General features: G+C 38.0%; 1 protein-coding gene and 1 long non-coding RNA gene across 2 annotated transcripts; both read right to left on the reverse strand.

Annotated features, from left to right (window-relative positions):
* Positions 1-8: 8 nt before the first annotated feature.
* On the reverse strand, positions 9-10,330 carry LOC123970263 (suppressor of cytokine signaling 1-like). The gene is made up of 4 exons (XM_046048252.1): positions 10,087-10,330; positions 6,961-7,449; positions 3,152-3,339; positions 9-1,183 (listed from the first exon to the last, which is right to left on the reverse strand). Exons 2-4 carry the CDS (start codon positions 7,183-7,185, stop codon positions 859-861), a joined length of 738 nt encoding a protein of 245 aa, XP_045904208.1. The 5' UTR covers positions 7,186-7,449; positions 10,087-10,330; the 3' UTR covers positions 9-858.
* Positions 10,331-11,110: 780 nt separating this feature from the next.
* LOC123970280 lies at positions 11,111-11,574 on the reverse strand. Its single transcript, XR_006824910.1, has 2 exons — positions 11,480-11,574; positions 11,111-11,375 (listed from the first exon to the last, which is right to left on the reverse strand). It is a non-coding gene; the product is annotated as an uncharacterized LOC123970280 (long non-coding RNA).
* Between the last annotated feature and the right edge of the window lie 13,055 nt (positions 11,575-24,629).

The raw sequence follows: 24,629 nt of genomic DNA on the forward strand, positions 1-24,629 counted from the left end.
TTAAAATACACTAGGCAAAAGATTTTCATTTATTCAACATGGACAAAGTTTTGCAAAGCATCCCACTTACACAGGTAAGATTGTTTGTTCTTCCACAGGACTAAAGATACTAAGTACACGTGTAAAATGTTTTCAAGTGTTGATGAATAATTAAACTGCATTAATCAATACTGTTATATTACAACTGAATTACATTACCACAGGTCATTTGAAACCATTATTTTATTTAATCACCAACTCTACCACAGGTCATTTGAAACCATTATTTTATTTAATCACCAAATCTACTGCTCTGTGGAACTTTCTGAGCCTCTTTTAGGTTTTTGTTTTTACAGCATTTACAGCATAATTGAGTTTTAGCTGCTCTCATCAATCCCTTCCGTTGCAGCCAGGCAGGGAGAAGATAAAGTTACCTATAGTAGCTACTCTCTAGCTGGAAAGAAAGTTATACATCCAGCAACGATGCATTAGAGAAATATTTTAGGAGTTGATGGAGACCAACACTACAGTACCTTCGTTCAAATCAGGCAGCTAATTTTACATTTACGGACGTTAAAAACTGATATGTATCATGGAGGCAGTGGTGCATCAGTTATACAGGATTTGTTGAAAATAATAAAAATAAAAATAATAATAACAACAATAATAAATGTGGGTTTCCATTGTTATTAATTAAAAAATGATAACACATGCTCTTTTGATGTGTGGAAATATTCCTTGAACAACTTGCAGATCAAATACTCAAGCTGTATTTGTGTTATTGTAAATAACATAACACAATTACAGATAATTTTTTTTACTCATAATAATACAAACAACATATTCATCCAGTAACAGGTGCTCTGTCCACACGTGTTTCTATATAGAACAAGGGTACGTACGAACATAGTCTTTAACTTGAGTACTGAGTCCAGGCAAGGTGCTCATGTTTTCTGCTCCATATGTGCGTATAAGAGCCCTCCTGCAAATCTGCTTCAGGCACTCCGGACGCTGCTTGCGATAGGGTGCTGTCAACTTACAGGATGAGCCAGTGTAATATGTGAGCAGGTCAAAGAGTGAAGCAAAAGTCCTGTGGCTGCCATAGAGACTGAAGAGCAGGTTGTTCAGCTGGATACGAACACTAGTCGGCCCATCATCGCTTTGGTAACTCAGAGTGAAGAAAACATCCGGCTGGCCGCTGTCTCTGCAACAACACAGCAGCATACTGTTACTTTTAGTACATTTAAAGGCATAGTAAGTGATTGTAGTCCAATACATATTTTTGTTAAATTCAGTGAATATTTCCTCATGGTTTGCTAGCTCTCCGTTTTGTGTGTGCACTGAAATAAAATCTGGTTTTCCTACACAGGCCTGGCTCTGCAAATGGAAAACAAAGAAAGTAGGGCTGGGCGATATTCATCAAAAATAAATGTAAAAAATTCATATCAGTCAATATCACAATATATAGTGATATACTGACATAATTATCACAATAAATGTCAAATAATTATTTCTTTCAAGTTTGAAAGCTGATTTGTGATCCTGAGTTGAAGAAACCAGATGGTTAATTGTGATTAAACCAGTCTTTATAGTCAGGACATGACAAAAACTTGATGCTAAACAGGGGATAACTTAACAAATCTGAGGTAGAACATTCAAAATTATTATAATAAAATCTTTTTTCAACAAATATGCATGAATAAAATCAAGTAAAATCCGACAATTATCATTATTGTTTTATTGCCCAGACCTAAAAGAAAGAAACATTGTTCAAGCCAATCAACAATAGGTGGCGTTAGTGCTTGTGCACAGGAGACGAACGGTATCACCATATGGCATATAATTAACACGTCAATTTTTTAAGTCATTTCATGTGGTATTCCAAAGCATTCTTGCTTTTCAAATGTTATTTCACACCATTTAGTCTCTATTGACTTATGTTGTGCAGAAACGGTGTGCCATTTCACGCCAACTGTCACAGGGAAAAGACCAGGTGGGGATATAAATAACCAGAAAGGTCCAAGTAAAAAGGCGGGTGTTGTGGATTGAAGGCCATTAAACCAGACTTTTACACAACAGACCTTAGGGGGTTTTTACTTCTGAGTGGAAGTTGAAGAAACCTGATGGTTAATTGTGGTTTAAACTCTTCTTTATGGTCAACACTTGAGGCCAAACAGTGGATCACGTCACATATCCAAGGTAGAACATTTAAAACAATTAATCAAATATGAGTGTAAAATTAAGTAAAAGCTTATTCAGTCCTTTTTCCTCAACAAATAAAGATCTTAATAAAAAATTAAGTCCTAATTTGTTTGTGATTCAAGTGTATAAAATCAAACATTTATTGAATATTTATTTAACAATTGTTATATTGTTATAGAAAAAAATTATATTGCGATAATTATTGTTATTGTTGTATTGTCCAGCCCTAACAGACCTGTGTTCGGTTCCCGTGCAACACAAAAAGTTACGTAAGCTAAGTGATATTTTTTACTTTAGCTACAATAGCTATATCGCATTGCTTTTTAGCCACATAGCGTTATCTCCACTTTGGATAGCTAACGTACCTTATGTTAGCGACATGCTACTACGTAGCTAATACTATAAAACTTACGTTAGCTATGTTAGCTAGCCAAAGTGTGAGTAAATAGCTATCTAACTAGTGTTAAAGGCATTGGCAGCCTCATAAAAGCCCCTTACCTTACCATAACCGTCAGAGGGGTTTGTGCCTAAACCTAAGTTAGTAAATGTAAGTGCATGCCAACCAGTTAACCCTTTGTGTTGCTGCGGTCTATGGGGGCAAAACTAAGAGGGTGCAGTGGGAGAGAGAGTACTTTACACCGGCACATTTGAACGTGATGGACTCCAGGCACTGTGAAGAGGGAGAAATGGCTGAGAAACAGTCAAAGAGGAAAAGGGCTGAAGAGTATAAACAGAGAAGAAAGTTGGTAAAAAAAAAAAAGGTATGGGCAAAAAATTTGGGAAGGAGCACTAAAGGGAGGGGTGTATTTGTATTTGTTATCAACAATCCTTCTGCAGAATCATACTCTCCCTTTAATGTGGAGTGAATAGGTGGGGATCTCCTTGTTAAAGGGAGAGCTGGGCAAGAGAACAGCATAAGATGTTGCAGTTGAAACAACACTACAGCTTTCAAGCAAAAGTGGCAGATTACCTGATCAGAAAGGTTCCCAGTGGTGCCTGTGTGAGTATTTCGTGTGCTTCCTCCATGGTCATTGATCCCCAGTAGTAACCACTGTGTTGGAGCTGCTGGTAAGTGTGTTTCACTAGCTTGTACTCTGCCGCGCAGCTGAATGGACGGAGGTGTGTGGGCAAGCTCTCAGCATCAGCTCCAGTCAATGACTATAGCAGAGAAGGTATTAGAAATAATCAGTCAACATGTACAGACAACACAGTGTCATACCTGACTTGAACTATGTGACATATCAAACTGCTATGAGGCGCTTCATGTTTTTATTGCAGTCAGACACAGCATTTGATTGTCCTCCTGAATCCAGAGAATTTTCTTACAGAGCTCTTAATCTACATGAATAAAGTGATTTATGGTCTTTTTAGGCCTGGGTTTCGCCTCTCAGGTTGCATTCAGGCTACCCTGTTGGTGAAGGCTGCTTGGGATTTGCAGTCAGAAAGGCAGAAAACAACTCTTTTGTCCTGAGATAGCAAGATAATTAACTCACAATCTCAAGATAACAGGATTATAAACAGAATTGCAACCACTTGGCTTCATTCAAAACAGAGTAAAGGAAGAGGGAATTTTAAACTTTCATGGCCAGAAACAAAAAGCTGGTAAGAATAACAAGTTAGTTTGTATGGATGTTACAAACTGATATTTGGTGCAGCAGTTCACAGTTGTTCTGTATACGCAGATTTTCTCTCTCTTTCTGTCCCTCTCTCTCCTACTTTATGTTGATATCTAACATTTGTTATAATAGATGTAGGAAATCTTTTAGTAGTAGGGTGAAGAATGATTGGTGGGAATACTTGTGTGTTTTGTCACTTATTTGCTCTGTCTTCCTTATGAATCATGTTTGAGTGTCTACTCAGATTTGGGTTTGATGAATTATGTACTTGACCTTGACAAGGAGGATCAGAAGCCCAACATAATTACACTGTCTGAAACATTGTTAACCAAATCAATGTCTGATCAAGAAATAACATTACCAAATTATGTTCTATTTAGAAAAGATAGAGGTACCAGAGGTGGAGGAGTTGCTGTTTATGTTGCTGATACTTTGCTCAAACTCAATTAATTGTATCATAGACACTATATATTCTATTGAATGGTCAAATGAACAAAAACTGATTGGATTATACCTCCTCAAAAGAAACTGGCATACTATCTGACTGTTTTAGTGACCATTGTACAATTTACTGTATATGGAAAATTAAAATGCTAAAATTACCTCCTAAATTAATAAAAAGTAGTGCAAAAATATTAATATGGACTCTTTTAAGTATATAATTGGTTTGAATTGGTAAAGATTTCAATTAATACAGACTGTGCAGGACGCTCTGCGTTTGGCAGATGTTTTTTAGCAACAAAAGACTCAGACCAGTGAGTTGTGATCAAGTTTCTGCTAATATGACCGTTATTACTTAGCTGCAAACCAAAGATTACAGATCGCTGGCGCTATATTCTTTGATTAGACTGACAGGACAGCTGATTCAGTGGTTGCCTAGCGCCATTAAAAAAACGCAGTGCTTTGCTGTTTTCCAAATGCAGCCTAAAAAGGCGCTGCTGTGTGCCTCGTGTTTTTCGAACCTGCAAAGGCTGTCTGATCGGGGACTGATTCTTATTTGTCGTTTTATAGCGGTTGGCATTACCGCCACCTGCTGGATTAAACAGTGCAAAATATTTACAGTGTCCACCCAAAGTGATTCCATTCACAACTGTACTCCGTCTAGTTATATTTAAGTTATTTTTTTTCTGTTTTTGTGTCTATAGCAGCATTCTCGCGATCCCCCTGGGGCTAGGTCTCCCAGGGGGGTCCCGACCCCCAGGTTAAGAACCACTGCTCTAGAAGACCTATTTAACCTTTCTTTGTCTACTAGTGAGATACCATATGTTCGGTAATTTGCTAAAGTGATTCCCTTACATAAAGGCTGCAATTCTCTTGACCTTAATAATTAAAGACCCATATCTATCATCTGTACAATTGCTTTTTGAAAAACTAATATATACTCAACTATTCAATTATCTTACAGAACAGCCATATTGAAAATGACTAATGACATATCCTTTTCCGCTGACCAAGGCAAATTAACAGGTGCAGTTTTTATTGACTTATCCAGGGCTTTTGACTTGGTAGATCATCATATATTACTGCAAAAATTAGAAACCACTGGACTAACTCAGAATGCACTGGCTTGGATCCATGCGTATCTTGGTGATTAGATAGATAGATAGATAGCAAATTAATTACAGATCACTGCTTCTTTACAGTCCGATGGTGCACTACTCACTAAGGTTGATTGTGTTAAATATCTGGGGCTATGGACTGACTCTGCATTATCATATAAAAAGCATATTGATTATAAATATAACAAGATTGACTGTTTTATTGGGATTTTGTACAGATCAAAGAACTGTTTCACCATGACCAAAATGGTTCAAAAACTGATCTGATAAAAGTTGATGTTAAGTGTAATGTACAATCAACTGCAGTGGCTTTCTCTCGATAATAGACGGCAGTTACTCTGGTACCAGTTTCTTTACAAATTAATTCATTTTAAATATCCTATTTATTTACAAGAGTTTTTCATTCTGCATAATTCTAATCCTATTTACTCTCAGAAGCAATAACTACACTTTAAATAAGAAAAAAAGGCATTTAGTGTCAAGGCTCCTAGAGACTTGAACAATCTGCCAACTTTCATAACATCTCTGCGGTATCTAGGTTCATTTAAAAAAGCTCTTATTCACCTTATAACAGACTGCTCCTGTTATCCTTAATTATTGTTACTTAGTGTTATACTGTACTGTTTTACTAGTAGTATTGGTGTCTAGATTTTGTGGCATGTGCAAAATTGGTGAAGGTTACTGGGGGTCTATGCAGCCTGAAAAGAATATCTGCAGACACTACTCTCGGCTGAAAAGGGTATAAAAACTAAAATCTTAGAACTTGTGACAAATGTCTTTCATCAGTTCTTTAGTAATAAGACAAAAAGTACAATTGGGAAACTGCAAGAACTTGAATCCACTGTACCTCAGAGACTTATTTCAAATAACAACTGAAAACACAAATCCACAAACCACTGGTTGACCTCATGGTGGCTAAGTCAACTTCTTTTATACATTCTATGGATTCACCAGGGGAATTAGGCTGAAAAGTTTCCATGCCAACATTTAAAGTCAATGGTCACCGGGTCATACCACTGAAAAGCTTGATGGCTTTGTCCCAAAATAAGGTTTTTGGCACAAGGTTTCACGACACAACTTAATTTACGGCTCAGTATATACCATATACATTTAGAGAAGGCATTTTCCAACACATATTGCATGTACTGGCGCCTTTTCACACAGCATTTTGGCGGACATGTAGTGCATCTGATCTGGTCTCACACCTGCTCCTATCTGCCACTACAACATTTGAAATACAAACCTCAACTGCACACTTACGTCTATGTAACCACATGATTGGCTTAATGTGTGTCCCAGCCCAGCTGTTAAAAAGTGAAGATTGACTTTCTTGTGGGAGGGGCGGTGTATAACTGATAAGATAAGATCTTATCAGTTATACATTGGCATTTCACTGCATGAGAAAATTCATGTGTGGCTTGACAGTGTGAAATGTCATTTGCGCAAGTCTCGCGAGACCTAACGAGAATTCTTGTCACACTTTAATCTAGGGAGATCTCGTCACATCCCTATTTTATATATATATATATATATATACACACACACATACACACACACACACACACATATATGTAAATCACAGTGAGCAAACATTGAGTACTAACCTGGTGCCAGGTTTCAGGTTCCTCCTCGAAGTTGAATTTGCTCCAGTGCAGTAAATCTAGTTGCCTCTCTGTTGGCTCTTGGCTCTCTGGATTAACTCTCTTTTGGCTTTGTGCTTGTTCGTGTCTTGCAGGCTCTTCAGGTGACTGACTTTGGCTCTGTGTCTCAGCTGTGCGGTTCTGTCTTTGGCTCTGTACTACTGTTTTATTAAGATTGTCTCTGACCATCCTACAAAGAAGAATCCTCTTCTTGACCACCGGTTGCACCAGTTCCTCCACTTATCTCTGACAGATCCTCCATCACTGACTCCTGTCTGGTCGGTCATCTGCTGCTCAGTCCACTTTGAGACTCCATGTCGCTTAAGCAGCAGCTTGAGATTTTAATAAAGATTTAACAACATTACGACAATGTGCTGGAGGGACGCAGAGGCTGTATCTGCTCTGTCATCTGTCCTTTGTACTTGAGGGATTGTCACTGAAATGTCTGGTGAGCTGAAACACAAAAAGGTGAAAATCACAGTCAAAATGTTTTATGCCACTGCACTGCATCTTAAATCTCCCATAACTGCTGTTTTTGGCCACTTGGGCTTTTGCACATTTTCAAGAAAATCTGCAATGAATGTGCTTTTCCATCCATCATCTACCATTAATTTGTCAAGATGAACAGTTGGTGGCACTAATTCTCAAGTTGGGTGCCATTAAACCACTGCAGCAGAAGAGGGTGCAACAAGATGACGTAATTAAAGGAACACCAGTCAAACCCATAGAAAAGAAGTGGATGTAGCCATCGTAAAGTCATCCATTGGTTTGCAGACTATTGTTCTGAAGTTCAGAGTTTGGCATTTTGGCCGTCGCCATCTTGTTTTTTTGGAACCAGAAGAGACCATATTCGGACGAGAGGGTGGAGCTAGCTAGCTTGGTTAATTAGGTGCATCTGAAATTCACATTAACTGTGATATTAATTGTGATGCTAATGAATGCTGAACTGGGATGCTAAAAAAATGGAAAATTTGGGCACCCAACAGCACCCAAAAACAAGTTCACGGCTGGTTAAATTTACACAGTGCAAAGGATACAATCCTCCGCTATCCTGATTGACAGGTTGCTGTGGTAGCAACTCGTCACAAGGTAGCCACGGTATTTAGCATACCCTGCTTAATAATCTATTTTCCTCTTAATGGGGCCATAATTTACGAAATGAACATCATGCTATAGACAGAAGAAGACTTGAAGCTAGTGACTGAAACCATAAACTCATTAGGGAAGTGTCACTGAGGTTATAAAACAAGTAAGAAGTAGGCTAATTTTTATATAGACTTCTATACAATCTGACTTTTTTTTTGCAACCAACCTGAAGTCGCCCCCTGCTGGCTATTGAAAGAAGGCAGGTTTAAGGCACTTCCACATTGGCTTCAGTTTTTAGACCCAGAAATTTATGCTTGGTCAAACCTCAAACTGTTAAACTCATAGTAGAAAACACCCTCAAACACTCCCAGTGGGAGGGACTAAGACGCGAGGAAAAGACTTAGTTGAGGGAAACATGGATGCAATTAAGAGACTTGGGATGTAGCCTTTAAGCGGCACCATTCACATTGTCACATTGTTATGTCATTTGATTCATTGTTATTATAAGACTATCAATTATATCTTTAACTTTACTATGCATCACATCTGATCCAGTCTCTCTCTCTTTCTCTGTGTGTACATGCATGCCTGAGAGGCAGAATCAGAGGTCATGTGGCTGACAGTAAACCACATTTGTTTATCATCCATCACTGTTATAGGCGGACTTAACGTCGTTAATGACAGATAAATGCTTTCACTTTCTCAGTCAAGCGAGGAACCAAAAGAAAAAAACATCTGTGGATTTCTTCCGCTGTAGCTCTTCATTTCATCTGTGTGAGGATACTGTATATTGTATATACTGTATAACATGTTAGTATATACATGCTGTACACATTTAAGTTTACTTACACAAAGTGCCTCGAAATAAAAGACAAAAGTGACAACCTTAAAAGTACAAACACATAACAAAACGGTCTTAATAATACTTAAGATACATTATACATAGTAAAACTATATAAGGATACATATGGTAATACTTTTGTTTGTTGTCTCCTTTTCTGTTTTAAAGCACTTTTGTTTAGAAAAGGTTCTGTATTTCAATCAGTTTTTCTTTTTTTTGACACTTTATTTTCATGTTTTTCTTCACCTCTTTGCTTTAACATTTTAGTGTAGCTTCACCAAACATTTTACTTTTCAAATCTCAGCCCAGATCATATAAAGGTGTTTGATTACCCATTTCCCACAGAGGCAGGCTGTGTCAAACTGTTATTATGGTATGTGATTATGGTCTGTTGTACATAACTCCAGGATCTTTCACAATATTACACCGTGCAGTCTTTCACAACATTTTCTATTGTTATAGGATGATACTACATTATACAAGATTTGAATTTGAAATGAAACAATGACTATGAGGTTTAACTTTCAGTTTGAAGGATTTCAGTCCATGTTGGGTTAACAGTGCAGCTTTGGAGGCTACACTTTCTTACAGCTGGAAGTGCAGCAGGGCGGGGCTATGATCCCTGTACTGTTGACCCAAAGTGAATGTTAACACCCTGAAATTAAAGTTGAAAGTCAGCACTTTAACTCTCATTGCAACTGTTTTACTTGAGATCCAATATGCTGAAGTTCAGAAATATCTTAACAAAAATGTCCAAATATTAAAGCACAGCAAAATATTATTAAATTAGACAAACATACAAATTAATCTATCATTAGTGATGCGTATTTTACTATTTGTAAAAAACATTTAGACGAAATGGAATTTTAACACGGTGATATTTTATGCTAATGACACCAGGATTGTTTAATCTAAAAAATATGAGTTGGTGACTGGGATGGGTTGTCCACGCTTGAGGGAAATCCAAATATGTTCATTTAATTGTTTTTTAATGGCCCAGTAGGCTACTAATAAAGTTACACAGAGCGTCCGATTCATTTGAGTGTTCATGTATTGCAGTTTTGTAAGCTAAGTTTACATCAATTAAAGGAGTAACGTGTCATTGCTGTCTGGCGCGCAGCTGAATTACGTGTATGTATGAATTAAACACAAAGCTCACTTACGTGCAATTGCGGACAGATCAGAGGCGTCCACACAGCAGTGAGCAGCTTTCAGCTTCTTTCGAGGCGAAGGTAGCGACTCTTCTTGAGAAAAAACTCATAACCTACTTTCGGTTCAAGTTTGTAGCCTCCTGTGTTGGAGGCGGACCCGCCGTTTCAAAAAACTTGATCATATGATTGCATGTAACCATAGAAAACACAATAGCCTCATTATCAGCGGTTCTCCAATGAGGGATTCATATACCGCACACGCACTGCTTACACACGCACACAATTAAAAAAAATTTTTTTCAGGTGTCAAAGGCTATGCTTTCGCTTTCTCTTGGGCTCCAAATTCCCTTAAATCACGTGATGTGCCAGCAGTGTGCGCATGTTGGTGTGTGCGTGTGTGTGTAGACTATTTACTTTATATAGTTATAGCACTTTCATGGTTTACAAATAACCACACCGATAACGCAACATGCATTCAATGTTCAAGATTAAATTACTTTTATAAACGTTTAACTTTTGTTTATATACGTTTAACAGTCTTATCTCAATTAGGGAAAATATGCAAAGCACTCATTCCTGTCAAAATGAATGTGAAACATTAAATGATGGGAACATCAACCAGTATATGAAGCATTATGGATCATAATGCTCTTAGTGAGGGGGTGAAAATGCTGCACACTACTACTAAACAAAACCTATGTAACAAGAAATTAAGCAATTTCTTTATAAGTTGAGTCCTGAACACAAGAAAGAAGTTGAATACTTTTGCATGTAGCTTATACACTATTTACATAGGCCTATTTATATATTTTAGCTCTTTCATAGTATAAAGATGGACAAATAATTACAGTTAAATTCAAGAAATACAATGTTAGATTTTACTACATGCATGCACGCGCATGCATGTAGTAAAATCATGCATGCGTGCACACACACACACACACACACACACACACACACACACACACTCTCTCTGATGAAATGGAAACCAGTGTGACTTCTCATAATATTAATGAATAATGATCAGACAACCTAAAGCATTTTACATAGCATTTATTCCCTCACACTCTAGAGATGGATATTATCATGTTATCCACGAAGGTCATTGAATAACTATGACCTGGGTGACTGAGAACCTTTACAGACATAGTATCATGTTGTTTCCTTCTGTTTTCTTTTTTCTGTGAGAGGTCGATCTTTCAGGCCGCAGAGCTGGACAGCTGATGTTCTTTTTTGTTATGCCTGTGCATCAAGTAGGCAGATGCTGTTACAACCAAGATCCCGTAAGTAACCAAGACACACTGTAAGAAAGACACATTTCTGACTGAGGGCACTTATGCAAAAAAAAACGTATACATGTTCATATCTAATGGAGACTGTGAGTGTATGTGTGTATATTATGTACATTTCGCCGGCCCTGCAGGGTGTAGCTATTAAAGTATTTCCTCCAACCAGTCAGTTCCACAGAAGTTGGGGCAGTGATGCCAAACAGCTGCCTCTGAAACACACACACAAAAAAACAGTGCAGTGGAGGAAGGAGTGCAGTGAGACTGCCTCATAATTTTACACATTTTGTCATGAGATTAAAGTTATATTAAAATGTAGTTTTTAGGATATTATAGACAAAGTTGTGCAGTATATAAACAACATTTCATTGCAAGTAAACAATTTTTAAAAAGATAAAACAAGTAGTAGAAAAAAATAGTAATATTAAAAAAAATCAACCCCAAGTGAAAATGAAAGAAAAAACAGTTAACCCCAAAACCATAAGCAACATCACTGTGGCTCCGGAGGTAGAGCGGGTCGGTAATTAATTGCAGCGGTGGCGATTTCATTGAGCAAGACAATGAACCCCAAGTTATCCCCGATGGGCAGGCAAGTGCCTTGCATGTGAATGCGTGTGAAGTGCTTTGTCCGATAAGGCAGTACAGAGCTATCTAATTGCAGTCTACTTAACCTACCATTTATCCTGCACCCAACCCATATCAAATTGTCTGAGAGCTATGCAAAATCAAAATGAATGTGAAACATTAAATGACGAGAACATGTATTCAGTACATGAAGCATTATGTATCAATAACTTGGCTCCAGAGAGCCTCATTAGCTGCTCTCTGCTTTTTTAGAAGGGAGGTAGAAAAGCTGCACACAACCACTCAACACAAACTAAATTTGAAAACTTTGTGACAGGAAATTGACAATTTCTTTGAACATGTCAGTGACAGTTGCGGCCAAAACACAAACAAGAAGCTGAATACTTGAATATTCAAATGGGCAGTTTGTTGACTGAACTGGGATGGCAAACTGATTGATGGTCATAAAATTCACATTCAACACATCAGCTGAATTAGATTAAACTGAATTATTCATTGGAACTCCAGTTTATCATCTGGACTTGCTGGCAGCACAGAGCTCGTACACCACAGTCTCTTTGCCACAAGAGTTGGACTGTGATAAAAGCTTAAAGCTATAATTCCCTTGGCTGTTTGGCAGTTTTTATTTTAATGCATATGATCAGATTATTAACAAAATCTCTCAATTCTCAAATGTTAGCCTAGCTGTCACAAAAATACAAGAAAGCAAGATTTGCCATTTCCTGACAGGATATTTTATGATGCTGAACACATTATATTCACGTCACCAAAAAATGATGGTTGTGTTGTGTTAAAGGCTTATGCCTTTTTCAGGCTAGCTTGGTCCAACATGAGGCTGTTAAAGAATTAGTTTTGGGAAATACACTTAATCACTTTCTTGCAGCGAGTTATATGAGAAGATCAATATCAATCATGTAAGTGCAGTAAATTTACAGCTAACACCAGGAGACTGTTAGCTTAGCATAGCCTAATGATTGGATCAGGGAAACAGCTACCTTGGTTCTGTCCAACAACAAAAACAATCTGTCTTCCAGCACCTCTAAAGCTCATTAATGAAGATGTTAAACTTTGCTTACCTGCATTAAAAATCTAAGCGTGGAATGAGCCAAACTATTTCTTATTATTTAACATGCTACATCCTAGCTGTTACCCCTGCTTATTTTAAGTATTACTACTTTCTGGAACAGGCCCATGGCTTGCTAGTGCCTCCATCGCTCCCTCTCTTTCGTTATGTGTGGGTGGGCATGTTTATGTTGATGGGTGGGCATTTTTTATATATGTATTTTAATATGTATTCATGTTCATTTAATTGTATAAAATGTGTTATATAAATACATTATTTATTCCTCAATTTTTGTAATTCATTAGCTGTTCATGTTGTAGCCTATATACTGTATATATATCATATCCACCTACCTATTTTGTTGTCTTTGTTTATGGTGTGTGTATGTGTGTACTTTACACTGTAGTCTGTATCATTTTTTACTGAGATTTTTTGTTTATGCTTGTTCTGTGTATGTACATCAAGAGCAATGTAGGACCGACGTCAAATTCCTCCTTGCCATTAAACTGATTCTGATGCTGATTTGACTTGACTTGCTTGTCTCCTGACTCTTGCACCATACTTGTACAGGGTGTGGGGTCGTTTCATTTACATTTCTGCAATAAAGTGAAAAAGTGTGTTTCCCAACATGTGATGTGCTGTGTGTATGTAAATTTCTAATTTAATTTAATTTCTAAAAATGGAAAAGAGAAAAGGTCTTACCACGCATTTTAAAATGCATGTAGTTGGACTCTTGTTTGTCTTCTTATAATGTCTCTTTTAATTCAAATGCATTAATGTAATTAGAGTCATGGTGCAATTTGCCCTTGTTTTCTGTAAGTCTGATTCTCCAGGTGAACACTAACAGTCATGGCCTGCATATTACATAATGCACTACTTCTTTCAGAAAACTGTTGCAATTACATATGCTGTAGTATGTGTATTTGTTTGCATTGGAACAACACAAAAAAGCAGAGAGAAAAAGCAACCTCTGTACTAGAATTTTAGACCACTCTTCTTTGCTAACTGCTCCAGGTCTTTGAGATTTGATGGGTTCCTACTCCCAACAGCTGTTTTCAGACTCTCCCCATGTGCTCTATGGGATTTAGATCTGGACTTCAGAACTCTCCAGTGCTTTGTCTTAGTTTTGGGTGCTTTTTGAAGTATGCTTGGGGTCATTGTCCTGCTGTAAGACCCATGACCTCTGACCCAGAGTCCCAGTTTTCTGAAACTGGCCCTAGAATTCTATGGTAGTCTTCAGATTTCATATTACCATGCACAGTCAAGACATCCAGGTCTTAAAGCAGCAAAGCAACCCCTAAACATCAGTGAACCTCCACTATATTTTGACTGTGTTCTTTTCTTTGAAGGCCTCATTTCATTTTCTGAAAACAGAAGAATGATGTGCTTTACCAAAAAGCTCTATTTTAGTCTCATCTGTCCACAGGACATTCTCCCCGAAAGGATTTTGGCATTTTCCTCAGGTAAGTTTAAGCAAACTCCAATCTGGCTTTTTTATGTTTCTGTGTCAGCAGCGGGGTCCTCCAGAGTCCTCCCTTTTCCTTCAGATGGCGACAGATAATGTGAGCGGATACTGTTATACCCTGTGTCTGCAGGTCAGCCTGAATTTGTTTGGAAGTTGATCCAGGTTCTTCTTCCACTATTAGAAAACTCCTTTTTTTTCATTTTTTCTCTTTCGCCCACATCCAGGGAGATAAGCTACAGTGCCATGGGCTCTAAACTTCTTCTCAATGTTGCGCACAGTGGATACAGGAACATTAAAATCTCTGGAGATGGACTTAGCGTGGGACGGCGTAACTGGAGGCGTATAAAGCACGCCAGCACACAGGACAAAACAGCTTTTTTCTATTCAGCAGGCGCTGAACAGACATGCAGGGGTGACCATATTTTTGACCATGACTGTAGGTGTTCACCTGGAGCATCAGATTTTCAGCACACAAGGGCAGAATACAATGATTTATGAGAAAAGAGAAATAATTTCCATTATCAACATAAGACTTGCATGACGTATGCCAGGGGCGACAGCAGAGTGCTGACGAGGCTGCTCAGTTTAGTAATGCTGATTTATTCTGCAACAAATATTAGCAGAGTAAAGAGGGAATGTTTTTATTCTCATGCCCAATACAGATTCAAAAACGTGAAACCATATAGTTGACTGGAGCAGGACAGATTGGAAGACAAAATGCAATACCTGCAGTTCCAATATGACGAAGCATTTAGCCTACTTCAGAGTGAATTTGATCAAATCGAGACTTTGACTATTTGGGGTCAGCCCTAAAATCCACATCCCACTTTAGCAAACCACATAAGTGAAAGTGCCTATAGAGTAGCCACCCTACAGCTGGTATACTTCTGAAAGAGGAACTACTACACACGAAGTTTACTGCATAGTACACATAATCACAGAGATTCTTGTTGGCATATAAGCTTCTCATGGCTGGTTAGCTCTGACTGCCAGCCCTACATCGCTGTCCGTGTCACACTGAGCGGTGGTCACTCAGTCTCCCCGGTGTCCCCTGACCCCCAGCTTCACACACTACGTAGCCACGTCTCCTACAGCCGCTGCTCCCTCACTGCTCTGCTGCATTTTTAAAAGAGGGATCTAGCAGAATTTATGGGTGCAGTTACTCTTACTAGACACTAGTAACTCTCTGGTTACCATGGATACTCTACAATGACAGTCTCCTTTTAGATGGAGCTGAAGTCAGACGCTCTAAATGTCATTATGAGCATTACCAAACCCCTCTGATAAGAATCTTTAACACCCACATCTGTCACTATGGTGGAGTGCTGTGACAGATGAGATCACTGGATGGTTCTGTGTAGCAGTTACCACATCCATGTATATATCAGATAAAACCCTCAAAATTAGAACAATTGTATAATAAATATCAGAATCACAATCGGAAAGCGCTTCATTGCCAAGTAGTATTTTACATGTACGAGGAATTTGCTTTGGTGATAAGGTAGACAACATACAGTTGACACAAATAAATGTAGAAATATATAAATATGGAATTAACAGATACAAGTTATATAAGAATAATAGATAAAATTAATACAACTATTTGCTTTTATATGCCTATTTACTTACTAAAGATTTACCCAGACGATATGAAATTGTGATAAATATGTATTAAGTTTTATCTCTTTATCTCTGTTTAGGGAGAAAAAATTAAAACCCTACACTGTACTGTGACTAAAGTGAATGTGTAATATTTAAACGTGTTTAAATTTAAATGTATCATTTGATCCATTGACATCTTTAAGGGGTGTTGAAAAACAGTATCTCTGAATTTTAGAAGAGAAAAAGACTTCAAGGATGAAGACTAACCAGTTGTTTCTGCAGATATGCTAAGGTCTGGTTAACCACCCGACCTCCATTAAAGAACAGTGCCTCACAAAAGGGACTATAAAAACCCACTGCAGGCCTACTTTACCTGCAGCACCAAACAGCAGATAATCTCCATATGAAGATATCTGCATTTGAATGCAGAATCTGTAGGCAATGGACAAGATTCTGGTATATGATGAGTTCTAGTGCCTGTTTGTAGTCCGAGTAGTATTGACCAATCACATCTGAGCGGGCTTTGGTTGTATGCAGGTAAAGAGTCCTTGTGGTGAGCAAAAGAGGCTTAACCATCCCTCAACTCTCTTGTTTTTTCTAGCATTCTCCCGTAATTTACCATTCTTTCATGCTGTCCTCCCATTTTAATATATTCCTCTAAATCACCCGTATTTTTAACCTTTCTATAAAAAATGTAAGAAAAAAAAAAAAAACCCACTGGGTGAATTTGAAATGTTTGCTACGCTCCCTGCGGTATAGCTGACAGTGTGCATGTAAAGACTACAAATTACAGTAATTTTTCTGCATGAATGATTACGATTATTGACGAGTTAGTACTTAGCATTAATAAATTAGATCCAAATGTTGACAGGTATGGGCTAAACGCATTGCCCGAAATGCAACCCCCATCAATCTCGGCGCCAAAGAGCTTTTTTTATTAATAAAATAATGTCAGATGATAGCTGATATATCCTGAGATTGCTAATCGACCGGCGCACGGAAAAGGAAGTCTCGGCCCAGATTCAGTTATCTGGATGTCTGGATTTCCGCACTGGCTTCACTTTTTAGAGCAGGTGGTTCCCACTTGGTGGGAACATTGTAGTTGACGGGAGCCATCGATTAAAAAAAGTCACTTTAATGACAACACAATATTATACAAATACATTATAACAGGGGGTCATATCATTAGCATAAGGACTTGCTGAACTGAAAAAAACGTTATTCTATAACTCCAGCAGGGATGTGGGGGAATGAGTATACAAATACTACGACGAATAGCTGTGGATGCGGGGAGGGGCCATAGAATATGCTTATGTACAGGGCACAGATGTTTGTGCGATGACCCTGAACTCCAGACTATTTGTCTGTAAAGGATCTACAAACAAAAGCTTTAAATACATCTTATCTCTTGGGAGACATTGTACACCACATTCCCAATGTTAAGTTCAGTGGTGGTTATGGCAGAGTTGAGCAAGTTGGAGGACCCAAACGCAGGACACGTAGGCTAGCAGGTAAAGTTCAGATGGTTTATTCCAAGCAACAAAAAGCGAGCACACCTTCAAACTGAGTGGCTGATGACAAAGTCCAGAAACACAAAAGCTGTCCAAACAGAAACAGAAATCCAACGGTGCAGGGAAACAGGGAAACACGACGTGTAGGCAGACAACGAGGGATCATAACGCACATAAAAAGTAATGAACCGACAAAGAAAGACAGAAACACCAGGTATATATATATATATATATATACACACACACACACACACACACACACAGGGAGTAACGAGCAGGGCGGGAGCAACACAGGTGACAGAGATCAGGGTTAATGAGGGACAGGCAGGCAGGCAGAGAGGAAGAGAAAGGAGAGAGAGCGACACACAGGCAGAGAGAGAGAAGGGGAAAACAAGGACAGACATGCAGAGGGATCACTGGGGTAACAGACAAGGTTACTGAATACAAGACAAGCAGACATGGGGCAGAGAGAATAACCAATAAGACAAACACACATGTACAATGAACAAGAACTCAAAAGGAGAATACAGAGCTAAAGTACAAAGGAGACTAGACCCAAAATAATGTAGACAAGGAACCTGAAGTAAATACTAAAACAAGAACCAAGGTGCAGGAAGAAGAACTAAGATGAGAGACAAGACTACCCTAAAACATGGAGATAAGACTAAGGACTAAGACAGACCATAATGAGAAAATACAGAAGAACACTGATAAGGAAAACACTAAACATGAACTAAAGCACAGGACCAAGTACAAAAATGAGCGATAAGACAGTTACAAAGAAAACCTTAAAAAGAATGAGCCATAATAAACTAGACTACAAAACTCCAAACCCTGACAATATCAAATAAACACAGGAAAAATAACAGCACAAAACCAAATCCTAACACCCGGATGATTTAAGTTTGTTTGCAATATTACTACTTATCCACTGTAAGTTGTAATTATTTATTTACTTATCTTGATTTCTGTATTATTATATATATATTATTATTATTATTGTTTTTTACCTGCACGCACTCTGCCCATGCACTCACTGCACGTGAAAATGTCTTTTGGGTTGAAGGGAGGGGCTGGGATTTTTTCAGTAGGATACTTTCAAAATATAGTCTCTTGCTAGGTTCTCCAACGTTGCCTAACCTAGCTTTATGTGATACGGATGTGGTCAAAAGTTTACATACACTTGTAAAGAACATGTATGTGATGTCAGTTTGCAACAATTACTACAACTCTTATTTTTCTATGATGGAATCATTGGAGCACATACTTCTTAGTCACAAAAAACTGTCATGAATTTTGGTTCGTTTATGAATCTATTATGGGTCGTCTGAAAATGTGACCAGACCTACTGGGTCAAAAATATACATATAGCAATGTTAATATTTGGTTAAATGTCCCTTGGCCATTTTCACCTCTATTAGTCGCTTTTGGTAGCCATCCACAAGCTTCTGGTTGAATCTTTGACCTCTCCTCTTGATAGATTTGGTACAGTTGTGAGCTAAATTTGACAGACTTGTTTCTTCAGCAAATCCAAATGATCTCAATGGGGTTTAAGTCAGGACTTTGGGAAGGCCATTCTGATACCTTAATTCTAGCCTGAGTTAGCCATCCCCTTACCACTTTTGATCTGTGTTTGGGGTCATTGTCCTGTTGAAACACCCAACTGCATTCAAGATCCAACCTTCTGGCTGATGAGTTAAGGTTTTTACGTGAAGAATTTGGAGGTAATCCTCTTTCTTCATTATGCCATTCACTTTCTTTAAAACACTAGGTCCACTGGCAGCAAAACAAGCCCAAAAACTTAATACTACCACCACCATGCTTGACAGTAGGTATGGTGTTCTTGGGCTTAAAGGCCTCACCTTTTGTCCTCCAAATATTTTTCTGGTCATTGTAGCTAAATTTTTGTTTCATCTGACCTCAGAACTTTTATCCAAAAGGCCTTTTCTTTTTCCATGTGATCACAGCAAACTTCAGTTGAGCCTTAGGGTGCCACTACTGAAACAAGGGCTTCCTTCTTAAACAGCAGCCTTTCAGTTCATGGCGATGTAAAACACGCTTAACTGTGGACACAGACCTATGTTCCAACAGCTTCTAATTCATCGCAGACCTGCTTTTTAGTGGTTCTTGGTCGACCCCTGACCATCCTGAACAATTTTCTCTCAGCAGCAGTTGATAGCTTGCATTGACTTTCTGATCATGGCAGTCATGCATCTGTGCCATGCACTTTATATTTATTTATTTAATTGTTTGCACAGTGGATCTTGGGACCTTTAGCTGCTCCAAGTGACTTTCCTTTCCTTTCAAGTCAGTGATCTGCTTCTTCAGACCCATGCGGAGCTCCCTAGACTTTCCCATCATAGAGTTTGTCGCTGAGTCTATTGAGTGTATTAAACAAGCCCTATGTAAGTGGGCTCAGAGAAGTCATCAGCTGTAGTCAATTACAATCACTCAAAAGAAGTTAAAGAGGTCATGTCACAAAGCACATTTGATTGACAAAACTTTCTGCATCACCAAAATTGATCATTTTAGTTGCTGTATGTATATTTTTGACCCAGAAGATTTGGTCACATTTTCAGAAGACCCATCATAGATTTAAAAAAGTATGTATGTGCTCCAGTTATTCCATCATGGAAAAATAAGAGTTGTAGGAATTATTGGAAACTCAAACTCCCATCACATACATGTTCTTAACAAGTGTATGTAAACTTTTGACCACAACTAGTTTCTGCTGCCCCCAGGTGGCAAAAAATGTTATTGCAGGTTAAATATTTTTATTTTAGTCAGAATCCTACATTTGATGACTTACTAAATAAAAAATAAAAACCTCTGATGCATCCATGAATTTTTTTCATTAGCCTATTGATTAAGCTTTTAAATTACTCATTTAATTAATAATTTGTCTTGTTTAGATATTATTAAATCAATACTGATTTAATAGGCCTATTTTTATTCTATCAATCGACTCATCCTTTTTTACTTTTATCCCACCACTGCAATCTGGACATGCAAAAGTTGGTTCATGTCCTTAACTTCACCTCTGTTATGAGATGACCGAAGCTGGTAAGGGGGATCCGGGTTTTAACAGGAGACGTCGGCATTACTGGAAAGTTTAAATTAAAATGTTACATTAAACAGTTTTTCCTGTCGCACACATTCACTCCACAGTCTCAGGTTTCATTATAATTAACATTTTGAGAGTGTAAACTAATACTTAGCCTACTGCTCTGTTTGTTGGAGTCACGATGATACAAGGACTTCACAATAATTTCATTTGTTGACGTTGAGTTCCGTGAGCTATAACATACAGCACATTTTGTCCAATCAGGTGTTTCTACGCAGAGCGCTGATCAATAGGATGTGGTGTCGTGGGCGGGACTTGCAAGCGAGTTACACAAACAGCAGATCCAACAGTCATTCCTCTATTCAGCCACAAGAGAGCGCAAGACTAAAGTTTATGGCCAGGCATGTCCAACTGCACACAGGTTGTCCAATAGCAGCTAAACAAGTTTGTTTTATGGGTCCTCTACTTTCCTAATGTCCAGGAAAATATTTTCTAGAGAGAAACCGGTATATAACTGTTGTCTTCTCTTCTTTGGAAATGATCCGAAAAGTTATTTGCACTTCTCTTACTAAAAGTAGCTTTATTATGACCAGATGATAACCTGTAATTTACACCAACACTGGAAACCTTTTAGTTTTAAGATTCGTATGAACATCGTAGATCATTTTAAAATTAGCAATGGTGAAGACATTCCCTCAAGTACTGTGCTTTTGCACAATTTTGAGGTAGGCCTACTTACTTTACTTGAGCATTTCCATTTTATGCTTCTTTATTCTTTTCCCTCACAACAATGTTGTACTTTTGACTCCACTAAATTATCAGCTATAATTACTAATTACGTTTTAGTACAAGTTATTACATAGGAAACATATGATCAGCTTATAAAATACGATTGTTATAGCTTAAACTACTCATAATGAACAGCTGATCTAAAAATAAGCTTTTAAAGGATGAATATGTGTGGTTACACAGTGGACTGCTTTTAACATTTCTTTTAACTCCTATATGACTGAAACATATAATTGAATTGCCAAAGCATTATTACATAAACTTCAACTTCAAACAATTTTCACTTCAACCAACAACTGTAAAATAGTTGTTGGTTGAAGTGAAAATTGTTTGAAGTACTTTACCATTAACATAATATATGTTATATATATATATATATATATATATATATATATATATATATATATGTTAATATTATGCAATGTTATAAACTACCCAATTGGGTAAATTAATATTGTATTAACTGATCTTATACAGTATTTCAGAATCAGAATCAGCTTTTATTGCCAGGTATGTGTACACATAGTAGGAATTTGACCCTGGATTGTACATTGCTCACGATGTGCTTACTCATACAAAAATACAAAATCACAATAATAAATAAAATAAAATCAGACACAGACTTCAGTGTAGACAACACAAATATACACACTATGAACAAAAACAATATAGACATATTGACAAATAGTGCAGTGAGCAGAGTGCAAAGGATGCAGGAGTATGTACATGTCGGAGGTGGATGTGATATACAGATACATATACATGCATACATGTACACATGTATACAGTGCAATGAAGCATTGTGCAAAGGATGCTGGAATAAATAAGTATTTTGTACAGGAGTAATGACTTGAGGTAGCTGGATTTGGTATACAGTATCTACAATATGACAATATAAAAGTATGAACAGCACTGAAATAGAGAATGGTGAATAAATAATAAGTGTTAGCCGGTATACAGGTGGCTGATTAGAGGCAGAGTTACTGGGTTATTGCAGAAGAATTGTTCCTGACACCGTGAGTCAGAAATCAGCTGTTCATCAGAGTAATGGCTTGTGGGAAGAAACTGTTCCTAATTCTGTTGGCCTACCAGAGGGGAGAAGCTGGAACAGATTGTATCCAGGGTGAGATGGATCGGCAGGGATGTTTCCTGCCCGTTTCCTGACTCTGGAAACGTTTAAGTCCTGTATGAAGGGCAGGTTGGTACCAATGATCTTTTCTGCAGTCATGACTGTCCGTTGCAGTCTGCTCCTGTCTTTTGGTGGCAGATCCAAATCAGACAGTGATGGACGTGCAGAGGACAGACTGGATGATGGCTGTGGATCAGCAGCTCCTTAGGCAGGTTGAGGAAGTACATCCTCTGCTGGGCCTTCTTGATGATGGTGTCCGTGTTGGGCTCCCACATCAGGTCCTGGGATATGGTGGATCCCAGAAACCTGAAGGATTCCACAGCAGACACAGGGCTGTTGAGTATGGTGATGGAGGGCAAAGTATGGGGGCTCCTCCTGAAGTCCACGATCATCTCCACGATCATCTCCACCAAAATCTCCAAAATCTTTATTTTTAAAGTAATTAGTAACAATAGCTTTCACATAAATGTAGTGGAGTACAAAGTCGAAATGTATGTGGCGAAGCTGAATTATCGCAAGTAGCACAAATTGGAAAATAAAAAAATTGTACAGTTGCCTACTTAAGTTAATGCGCTTTCACTTTCTATCACTGCTAATTTGGAAGTATAATTATAGTGCTTTGTGGATACTGCTACTCACTCATTTTAGCGTATTTATATGTTTGACACACAAAACTCAAAATGTGCCTGTGTGGTTGTAAATTACAGGTAAGCATATAAAAGAACTTCAGTTACAAATGAATATTGACTCAAGTTTCTCTCTATCAGTTTAAGAATTGCGAAGAGGTTTTCAAGACATTTTCTTTCTTTCCCACCTAGATATTAACGGCTGCTAATGGACTCCACCAATCTATATAATCTACTTTCCATCAAACGATAATTTCCTAAAAACTCAAATATGATGAGTGATAACACTATAAACACATAGACACCCTCTGCAATTCCCTTATAAGTACCAAGATACTACTCTTCCAAGGAAATTTTCAAATAATTAACAGCTCAGAAAGTTACTAAATGTAGGAAATGTAAGGACCAATAAAATATAGCAGTGCCTTTATTTTAAACAGGTTATCAGTCTATAGACTACTATAATCAAAATTAACACAAGAACATCAGCAGGCCATTATGCCTTTAACCAGCAGTTAGAAACATGTCCTCAGGAAATAGTACAGTAAAGAAAATCTAAAGCTATATTCACAAAATATGCTAAGGCTAAAAGTTGCTCCTAATTGGCTGATGCAAGAAAAACTCCTCAAAAATAAGGGGCGTGTCAGTCCTAACATTAAGACTCCCATGTTTGGTCAATTAATTCACAAAGCATTTTAGTGCTAAAAGTACAGTAGGTCCTCAGTCTGGGAGATGTTGAAGGTTGTTCAGAGGTCTCCACAGCCACTAAGACCTACTGAGCCCCATCATATGAGTGATGTGGAAAACACAAATTAGTGTGGACAGAGTGAACATCCTTCTAGAAACATGATGTCAATCCCCGCCCCTTCTCTGAGCTTAGGAGTTCTCTTTGTTCCTGACTAAAAGTTTCTCTTAGCAGCTTTGTTAATAGATCTTAATAGCTCTTAGCTAAGATCTTTTAGAGCCATTTAGGAGAACCAGTAGATAAGAAGGACCTGCCCCTGGTTTAAACAGACATATTCAGTTTTGTTGCATGATTTGTATGCAACAGAAACTTTCCACCAATATTAGGCTTTAGGTCACCTTAGGAAGGCTTGCCTTAACAGGGTGTCTGTCCTCAGTGTCTAAATGCTGATATACTGTATATAAATCCAAGGGAACTGCTGTTTAAAATGTAGCACACCAACTTTGCACAGAATGTGTGCATGTCCAGGCATGAAAATTGGCAAAGCTCCAAGTAGGTCCCAAATTCTTTTCTTCGTCCACCACAGTCCATGTTTAGTGTTGACTGAACCGTCACTTAAATGTTGGTGGCGGTGAAGCAGAATTGTGCATCCTTATATAGCCCAACATCACAAATCACAAATATGCCTCAATGTTAAGACAACTTCAGACAGCCTTTCTCCTTAGACCCCCTTTACCATTATTTGGATTA

Source organism: Micropterus dolomieu, linkage group LG04, assembly GCF_021292245.1.
Source record: "Micropterus dolomieu isolate WLL.071019.BEF.003 ecotype Adirondacks linkage group LG04, ASM2129224v1, whole genome shotgun sequence".
NCBI classification, from domain to species: domain Eukaryota; kingdom Metazoa; phylum Chordata; class Actinopteri; order Centrarchiformes; family Centrarchidae; genus Micropterus; species Micropterus dolomieu.

Coding starts and splice junctions, on each gene's coding strand:
- LOC123970263 (XM_046048252.1), bottom strand. CDS start 7,185: ATGGTCAGAGACAATCTTAATAAAACAGTAGTACAGAGCCAAAGACAG. Junction 3,340..6,960: donor AACCTGAAACCTGGCACCAG/GTTAGTACTCAA, acceptor TCTCTGCTATAG/TCATTGACTGGAGCTGATGC. Junction 1,184..3,151: donor CTGGGAACCTTTCTGATCAG/GTAATCTGCCAC, acceptor GTGTTGTTGCAG/AGACAGCGGCCAGCCGGATG.